Raw genomic sequence first — 9,826 nt, 5'->3', positions numbered from 1 at the left:
GTTAGGAAGGGCTATAAAATAAATTAACTTAGTGAAACTTGACTCGTGTTCACAAATATTTAAGAACAACTGGTTATAGGAACAATTTTCAAGTTTTCAAGGCAAACTACAACATCATCTTATTTGTCTCTAATTAATTACATAGACTAATAAAAATAAAATTACTTTAAAATTGATAATTGACTAGAAATATTAACGAGCCAAACATTAGAGTATCAGTAATGGACTAGCTAAATACTGTGTTAGTGTCAGTTGCTAAATTTTGGCCAGCTCAAAACACTGTTTTGTGCTGCAATGGAGCTGCTAACTTGTGTGTTAGTGTCAGTTGTTAGTATTGTATGTTAACTATGACTAGCGTTTTAGCCAACGAGAGAGAGAGAGAGAGAGAGAGAGAGAGAGACGTAGGGAAGTGCCATGGGGTCGTCCGGCCGAATGTCTGGTCGGTCGTCCTCCTGAATATTTGACCGATTGTCCTCTCGGATGTCCAGACCCTTCAAGTTAAAAAAGAAAAAGACTTATTTTGGCCGGCCAACTTTTTTTTACTGTCACACTTTTTTAGTTAACAAGCAAAGGAGGGAGAGAGAGAGAGAGAAAAAAAAAAAAACAAAAAAGGAGAAAAGAAAGAGAGAAGGGCATTGACAATGCAGTGGGGTGGGGCCTACTGCACTTTTCAATTACAATAATGTTTGGGAGCTCTAATTTAAGAGTTCTAATAGAGTTCTAATGGTAGGTCCGACATGATGATGTGATGTTTTGGCTTGCTCTTTTTTTTTTTTGACACCTCATTAGAGCTCATGTTAGAACTCTAGTATTAGAGCTCTCTATCACTACCATATCAATTATTATTTATCTTATTTATTGTTTACACACACACACACACACACATGTATATATATATATATATATATATTCTTAATACACACCTTAACGCATCCATTACATCATCACTCACTCTATAAAATTAATAAATTTTTAACACACCTTAACACCCATTTTTAAATTATACTTTTGTCATATAATACACACTTTAGCCCGCGTTTTTTAATTACCCATCGTGGATGCTCTAAACCCAATTTGAAACTTGATGATAGTAACATAAACCTCCTCCTCCTCATCTCTCTCTCTGTATATTTATACTATTATATTAAGTGAGGCTTGAATTTAGTCTCTTGATGCCTCCACAATGTACTGCCACGTGTAATTTAGGTGATTTGACCCAAAAAAAAAAAAAACACATCCCGCGTTTTCCACTTTCTCCCTCAATTAACTACCCAATACTCAATTTCTCTCTCACACTCTCTCTCTCTCTCTCCCTCCTTTGTTCTCATATTTCTTGGCTTAGAGTTTTCTCTCTCTACCACCCCCATGGCCACCGCATCTCCAAAGCTCACTTCCAGAGTCCTCTTCCTCCCTTCGTCGCCGTATTGCCGGAAACTACCGTTATTGCTACCGTTGCTAGAATAAACACCACAACCCTCTTTTCTCACCGCCCGATGCTTGAGAATCCATGATTGCTTGCACTTTTCTATTGTCCATCTTTACGTGGCCTTTGCAAATTACATGCCCCAAGAACTTAATCTCCTGCTAGGCAAACTCATATTTTTCCTTCTTGACACACAACTGGTGTTCTCGTAACTGAGTGAACACCATCCGAAGGTGGGACAAATGATCCTCTAGGGACTCACTATATATTACAATATCATCCAAGTAAACAACAACAAACTGATCGACATAATCATTGAACACATCATTCATAAGATTACAGAATGTAGCTGGGGCATTAGTTAACCCAAACGGCATTACTAGGAACTCAAAAGACCCATACCTAGTAACACATGTGGTCTTTGACTCATCCCCTTTTGCCGCTCGGACTTGCCAATAGCCAGTACGTAAATCCAATTTTGTGAAGTAAGTGGCCTTGCACAGTCGATTAAATAGGTCTGCCACCAAAGGGACTGGATACTTGTTCTTTATAGTCACTTTGTTGAGAGTTCGATAATCCACACACATGCGCAAACTTCTATCTTGCTTCTTTTGAAAAAACACTGGGGCACCGTAAGGGGCTTTGGATGGCTGAACCAGTCCAACATCCAATAAGTCCGTCAATTGCTTTCGCAACTCCGTAAGTTCCATTAGGGACATTCTGTAGGGTTCCGTTGCTGGAGGCTTAGCACCCGCAATCAACTCTATTTTGTGATCAGTGGCAAGCCGAGGAGGAAGGGACTTTAGTAACTCTGGAGGCATCACATCCTCAAAATTCCCTTAACACTTCTACCACTTCATCCGGCATTTCTACTGATAGATAAGGTTTGATTTCCACCAAGGCAGTAAGATAAGTCTCTACACCCTTTTTCAAACCGTTGTGCACTTGAATGGCTGAGAGGGTCTCCCTCTTCCTCTTTGTACCCTTGCTTTGTCTGATTTACTGCAACCAGCGAAAAAGCAAGGCTTGTCTTCATCCGAAATAAGTATCCCATCCAAATATGGCATCAAATCCACTTTTGCAGTCACAAAGAAATCATTTCCTAGGATGACATCGAAATCATCCAAAGGAACCACCATCAAGTTAACTCGTCCAGTCCAATTTCCAACTATAATCGATACTTTGGAAGCCATTCCTTGTACCGATTGAGCTGCTGAGTTTACTGCCTTGATACGACTGGTGCTTTGGGTAACCTGCAATCCGAGGGTCTGCACAACTTTTTCTAACAGAAAGTTATGCATGGCACCAGTGTATACCATTACCACAATGTCGGTAGCCGCCAATGTCATCTTGATGTACATTAGACCAGTAGTAGGGGCTTTGTCCGCATGAATTGCATTGAGCAATTGTAAGGGGTTTACCCTAGTCGGCCCCTTAGAATCCGACTCCCCTTTGCTATCTTCCGTGACCATAGCGTTAAGTTTCTCACGCTTGGGACAGTCCTTCTCTCTATGGGGTCCATTACAGATGAAACACCCTTTGTTAGATTTTCCACCATTGGTCTGAGAAGAATCCCCTTTTTGCTTGTATTTGGAACCCTCTTTTCCCTTCTTGAAACCAGACTTCTTCTCTCCTGTCTTCTCTTTTCCTTTCTTCTTGGATTTGCTGGTTTCAGTCGTGGGTTCCTTGCTTAACTTGTAGTCAAGCAACCCATCTGCCGTAGCCATGGCAGAGGGAAAATCTTTGACACCGAGTCTTCGAAGTTCTAACTGGGCCCAATTCTGCAACCCATACATAAAGTTGAAGAGTTTATCTTCCTCCGATATGTTCTTGATGTCCAACATCAAAGAACTGAATTCTTTCACATAATCACTCACTGATCCAAAATGCTTCAACCGTTTCAAGGCGTCTCTTGCAACCCAAGATGTGTTGCAAGGAAGGAATTGTTCCTTCATTTCCTTTTTAAGAGTCTTCCAAGTCGAGATCTCTGGCCGAGCATTATCCCCGACACGTGTATGCCACCAAAGTTTAGCATCACCAGTAAGGTACATTCTTGTGATTGTAACCTTCTCTTGTTCTGGCACATGAGTAGCCTTGAAGTACTGCTCCATGTCCCACAGAAAATTCTCAAGTTCCTTGGCACTCCGGTTTCCACCGAAAGCTTTAGGGCCTGGAACTTTGATTTTTGAAGGAGTCTTTTCCGAATTCGTATGCCTACAGATAGCCTTCTTCAGAAGGGACAGCTCGTCCACAACTTCTTGAAACTTGTCTTTCCAAGAATCTGAAATGGCAAGCACATCCGTCAGCATGTCTTTGAACCGATCTGCTATCGAGGTCTCAAGGGCAAGAAACCTTGAGGCCACATCATCCAATCGATCCGTCAGCGAGTGGTTCTCATCAGCAGGTTCGCCTACGAGATTTTCCAACCGCGTTACTCTTTCTTTCAAGGCATCCATGCCAGAAACCATTAGAGCATAACCGGGCTCTGATACCAATTGTTACAGGGTCAATTTTTGTTTCAAATTTCCAGCCTATAATGGCACTAAGTTGGACACTTAGTCTCAGCCAATTATGAATACACACACACACAAAGTGTTATAACGAATAAGAGAATAGGCAACAAGAGATTACAGGAAATTTCCCAACCTTTATTAATTGCATAAACAATACAAAGGATGCCTATGGAACTCTTACAAAACACTTAGTTAATTTTCGAGTTCCATGGCTATGCCTAAAATAGGCTTATAATCAGTTACAATCTTACAACCAGCATTACAAGGAAAGCATGCCAAGTGGCATGGCAGTTGACACCCCCAACTGCCTAGGGACTTAGGAACATTTCTGGGACATAACTGTTGTTAACTGCTGCTATCTTTCAGCCTTGCTTCCTGAAGTCCAGCCTTGCCTAGTCTTTGCCCAACATGGATAACTGCTGCCAATAGACAAGCATAACTGCTAATAACTGCTTTGTTGTTTGCCTCATCAAGTCAGCCACGAATTTGGTTGTCTTGGCCCCCAGAACAAGTTTTGCCTACTGATTGCTTTGAACCCCCAAGTATGCTGTAGCCCACATTCGGGTCATGTTAATGCCTTGCATCTGTGCAACTGCTGCCCATACATTGGCCAAGGGTTGTGTGCTGCTCCCTCAGCACTTAGCCAACTATTCACCTTGCTGATTTGGCATGCCACCATTCTGTTGCACGGTATTCCCATTCTGTTGAAGGACAACATTGCAACCAAAGACAAGCTTAACACCACAGCTGGATCGTATGCGCTGCTGAGTTCGGTGGTGGCTCGGGACGCAAGGGTGGTGGCGAAGCTGAGGAAAGCGGGTGCGATCGTATTGGGGAAGGTGAGCATGACTGAGTGGGTTGCTTTCAGGTCCTACGAGTTGCCTAATGGCTGGTGCGCTAGAGCTAGCCAAGTAGTGGTAAGTACTTGCCAATTTTTGTTCTCAAGTTTTTATTTTTATTTTTATTTGTGTCCATGTGTAGTGAGGGTATTTGAGGATTTGCCTTAATGAGTTTCCGGGTACATGTGGTCCCCTGCTCTTTGGACTGTAAACAAGTTGAACCGAGTAAAGTAGTAGATTATTTAAGCTTGATTTGAAAATTTAACGAGTTTAAAAATGTGTTCAAGCTTTTAATTGTGTTGATCACAAGGTATTAATCTCAAACGAGTATTTAAATATTCAAACATGAGTCAGGTTTAAGCAATTGTTAATTTGGGTTCTCAAGTTCAATGGCATAGCAGTGCAGGTAAGATTAGTGTTTGATTCATGTATACTTATAGTCTTTCTTTCTTTATTTTGTAATGAGGGTATTCTAGAATTTTCCCCAATTAGTATCCGGGTACATGTAGCCCTATGTCCCTATTACTGTAAACAAGTCAATCACTACATTGTTGAAGATTGAAAAATGAGCTTTAATAGAGTCGAGTTTGAGTAGTTTGGTTTTTATAGTGCATATAATCTAGTAGTAAGTTACTTAAGCTTCGTTTGAAAGCTTAATAAATTTTAAAATGTGTTCATGTTTGACATGTTTACATAACGAGTCGTTCTCAAACGAACTTTTAATGACCTGAACACTAATCGAGTTTGGCTTGTTTTCTAGCCCTATCCGACACAGATAATTATTGGGCATAACATTGGTCACATAGGGCCCCAATAGGGTTAAACACTTCATGAGATTGAAACTGGTAAACTATGCTTCCTATCTAAGGCCCATTTTTGTATATTGATATTTTGATAGTAATTCTGCCTACACTTGCCAAATATAATTTAAATGTATTGAAGATCATTAAGATGGAAGGGCAAACTATTGAATTGTGATATGATGTTTGTGGATTGATGCAGAATCCATATGTGAAATCTGCTGACCCATGTGGATCAAGCACAGGATCAACAGTATCAGTAGCAGCAAATATGGTTACACTATCACTTGGCACAGAGACAGCTGGGTCCATCTTATGTCCATCCAGTTTTAATTCGGTGGTTGGGATCAAACCCACAGTAGGCCTTACCAGCCGAGGAGGGGTTGTCCCAATCTCACCTAGACAAGATACAGTTGGGTATGTGATGCTTCATAATATGCTGTGTTGCTAGAATTGAATTCTGTGTACTTTTTCAGAATTTTTTTTTTTTTTTTTTTTTTTTTTGAAACCTAAATTGTAACTCTGCAGGACAGTATCAGATGCTGTTTATGTGCTTGATGCCATTGTGGGTTTTGATTTTTATGATGCTGTGGCAACTAGAAAAGCTTCAAAGTACATCACACACGATGGCTACGTACAATTTCTCAAGGTTGATGGGCTAAGGGGAAAGACGTTAGGGATAACAAGTTATCCCTTCTTTGGTTTCACTAACAACTCAGACATCTCTCAAGCTTTTAAACTGCATTTCAACACGTTAAGGTAACCATTAACCACAAGTCTTTATGAATGACCTCATTCTCTGCACAACTGGCCACTGTCCTAGCTATGGTTACTCATAACACAGTATTAATCCTAAAATTACACTCTAAAATCTTGTGAAACGTTAGGCAAAGAGGTGCAATTTTGGTAGACGGTCTGGACATTCCCAACTTCGCTGCCATCATGAACTCCGTGCTCAATGATCAAGACATAGCGTTGCTAGCTGAGTTCAGGTTGTCTGTAAATGCTTATCTAAAAGACCTACTCACTTCTCTGGTGTGATCATTAGCAGATGCAATAGCCTTCAACAAGAAATTTCGGATTTGATACGTACTACCATCTCTTTCCAACATTAGCAATTTTGAGCAAATGAATAGGTCCTCTGTACTATGAACATTGTTAATTAAGTTAATTTATGCTAAACTATGATCGGATAAGAAAGAGATATTGGTATAAGATGTTAGTCAGATCAACTAGATACAAATTCCCTTTCTCTTTTGACCTCCTCTTTCTAGCCTAAGTTTCTAACTTACGTGAATTTACTCTTTAACTAACCATTTTTGAGGAGAAATTGGCATAAGATACTAATTAATTTGACATGTTTTCGGTTTTATTGTATTTGATTTATGTTAACTTATTCTTTTACAAGTAGTGATTAGGTTAATAGATTAATTTACCACTTACAATTTGCCATAAACAATACAAATGTTGCTTCAACAAGATTAATCATACATACCTTGTTGGCTCTGCTGGAAAAAAATTATGACCGATAGAAATATAAACTCCGTTGTTAGCATGAATTATGTACACGATTGAGGATCATCGTCAATACAAGATTAATCATACATGGTTTGGTGGCTCTGCAAGAAAAAATTGGCAAATATAGGCAAGACTTGTTTTTGGAAGCAGAGAAAACAAATGGGATGGGTGAATTAGAAAAGAAAGCGCTATGAAATTTAATGAAAGCATCCAAAAATGGACTCCAGAAGTTGATGAAAGAAAATAAGTTGGACGCACTGGTGACACCATTTTCATATGATTTCCTAGATGTTTCTAGTGTGCTTGCAATTGGGGCAATCCCAGGAATTAGCGTTCCGGTTGGGTACGACCACCATCAGAGGCCTTTTGGTATTTGTTTTGGAGGATTGAAGGGTTATGAGCCTAAACTCATTGAAATCGCGTATAGTTTCGAGCAGGCTACGAAGATTAGGAAGCCGCCTTTGTTTAGACCTTAAACTTTAATGTGTTCTAATTAGCTGTTGTATTATTGGTACTAGAAATGGTTTTGGTGAACAACTATATTGTTGTTGTACTTGCAGGACATGTAAAAGTGAATGCAACACAATATTAAGTGCTTTGCCTACTAACAAGAATTGAGTAACATAAGATCTGCAGTTTCTATCCTTCAATATGAACTGCCAAAAAAAGTTTGTTAACAATTCAAGTGTGGCCAAAGCTGAATTTTGCGGGACTGGGTTTTGTTGTGTGTGTGTCTTATATTCTGCAAGATCCATACAATTATTGGTTTTTTACAATTATTTGGGTTGGGTGTGAAGTCCGGAATCCACTAGGAATCCATTCTATGTAGGGTTGTTAATTATATGTGACTGGAATTTCTATGATTTGCCTAGGGATGATAGAGATATAGGGGAGACAAAAACACTCAGAGCATTGAGTGTAAGCGAAGAAGTGTGGTTTGCTTTAGGGTTCAATTATCTTGAGCGGGGAAACAAGAATTGTTTTAGGGCTCAGATATTGGTGTTGAATTTTTGAATATTCTTAGCCTTATCGTTTTATAGTTTGTTAAAAGGAAAATGTTATAGATCTCAAATTTTCTACCAAATAAATGATCAAATGTCTCACATGAGGGTGAGATCCACGAAATTGCGGACCCCACATCCATGTGAGACACTTAGTGGTAGAAAATTTTGGTATCCCTAGCAATACCCATATAAACTAGTCACACATGTACCAAGACATTCATGAACTATTACCCTTCATCTACATGCATGAACATCGCATAAGACCCTTTAATTACATGTATGCGCATCTTACAAAACTCTTTAACTATATACATGAATGGGAATCACCTTATGCATGTTTCATGTGGCACATCCAATGGTTACTAAAAATCTTTCTGGTAGCTGAAGCCACAAATGGGATCGCAGAGACTGAGAAGCATGCTTTGCTAAATTTAGCTAACCTAACATAATAAGCTAAGTGCATTGGTGACTCCTTGTGTAGACACAATGTCTATTCTAGCAATAGGAAGATATCCTGGAATTAGTGTCCCTGCAGGATTTGATAACAATGGGGTGCCTTTTGGTATCTCTTTTGGAGGATTGAAGGGCTCAGAGCCGAAACTGATTGAGGTTGCATAGGAATTTGAGCAAGCTACTAAGGTTAGGAAGCCTCCATCATTCAAGCCTCGAAAATTTGATGACGATGAAGTCTTCATGAATGATTCCTTAGAATTTCTATTGTTACCACTGTCGCAGAAGACATGATCAAGTGATTCTAACTTGGCATGAAAAAAAAAATAAAAAAAATGAGAAGCTAAGATATGTATGTACTCTAAAATGATGAATATATTGCTTGATTTTGGTTTTTATTTTTCTTTCTTTCTTTTATTTTTATGTTTAAATTTCGAAGTTCATATGATTGACTTGAATATACATCACTAAGGTTATGTCATCAATTCAATAGCCTCCTAATAGCATCTCCAATGGTCTAGAAACAAGGCTATTAAAGATCAGATATAATAGGTATGGAAAAATATGATGCTCTAACGGTCTGCTATTCGAGTTGCTAAAAATAACAAATATTATCTTTTCTATCAAATTTGACAATTTTTACCTATAGCTAAAGTTGCTAGCATAACAATATTGTCTAAAAATGCTATTTACCTTTTTCCCAACCGATATGCCTGTTGTTTGCTTCGTTATCCCATTGATGATCACACAACAGACGTCGATCGTCTAGCTGGTTGTCCTTACTACCAAAATTTAATACAAGATCATGACATTTTCCAAGACAACCACTCTACACTATCGAGGTCATCCTCCTAGAGGTTATCCTTGAGAAGTGACCATCTTGTGTAATATCAAGTCATCACTTAGAAGTCATCTCCGAGGACAATCACCTTATGTAATATCTGAAGGAAACAATTATAATTTAACCATCGAAACAACATTATTATTCTCTAATTATTTTATACTATTTATTATTAAATTATAACTTTAACTATTATTTTAATTATCAACCTCTGATAATACAATTTCCGTGGCTATAATTCAACTTTTAGGACAACTCTTTTTCTTGATTCCATTCCGACCAAGAGCAAATAGCACGAGGAATTACTTAAAAAAAATTCGTGGTCCCCACTTCACTCCTTTCTTGACTGGGAAAATGTGTGCAACACGAGATCATCTCATCTATTTTAGAAAATTTTCTGTTATTTTTATTACATTTTTAGTTGTAAGTTTGTCTCTT

At 38.7% G+C, this 9,826-nt stretch overlaps 1 protein-coding gene across 1 annotated transcript; it reads left to right on the top strand.

Moving 5' to 3' along the window:
• Positions 1-3,959: 3,959 nt before the first annotated feature.
• LOC114286824 (putative amidase At4g34880) lies at positions 3,960-6,843 on the top strand. The gene is made up of 5 exons (XM_082871554.1): positions 3,960-3,969; positions 4,552-4,853; positions 5,778-6,000; positions 6,100-6,334; positions 6,463-6,843. The coding sequence occupies exons 1-5, from the start codon at positions 3,960-3,962 to the stop codon at positions 6,614-6,616; spliced, it is 924 nt and encodes a 307-aa protein (XP_082727680.1). The 3' UTR covers positions 6,617-6,843.
• The last annotated feature ends 2,983 nt before the right edge of the window (positions 6,844-9,826 follow it).

Source organism: Camellia sinensis, chromosome 5 (genome assembly GCF_055761805.1).
Source record: "Camellia sinensis isolate YWXY chromosome 5, ASM5576180v1, whole genome shotgun sequence".
Classification (NCBI taxonomy): Eukaryota; Viridiplantae; Streptophyta; class Magnoliopsida; order Ericales; family Theaceae; genus Camellia; species Camellia sinensis.
Note: the sequence above shows the minus strand (reverse complement) of the source record. Positions and strands in the feature narration are given on the sequence as shown.

Excerpts from the sequence above, each read along its gene's own strand:
- LOC114286824 (XM_082871554.1), top strand. Across the intron at positions 4,854-5,777 it reads CTAGAGCTAGCCAAGTAGTG|AATCCATATGTGAAATCTGC; the intron begins GTAAGTACTTGC and ends GGATTGATGCAG. Across the intron at positions 6,335-6,462 it reads CTGCATTTCAACACGTTAAG|GCAAAGAGGTGCAATTTTGG; the intron begins GTAACCATTAAC and ends GTGAAACGTTAG.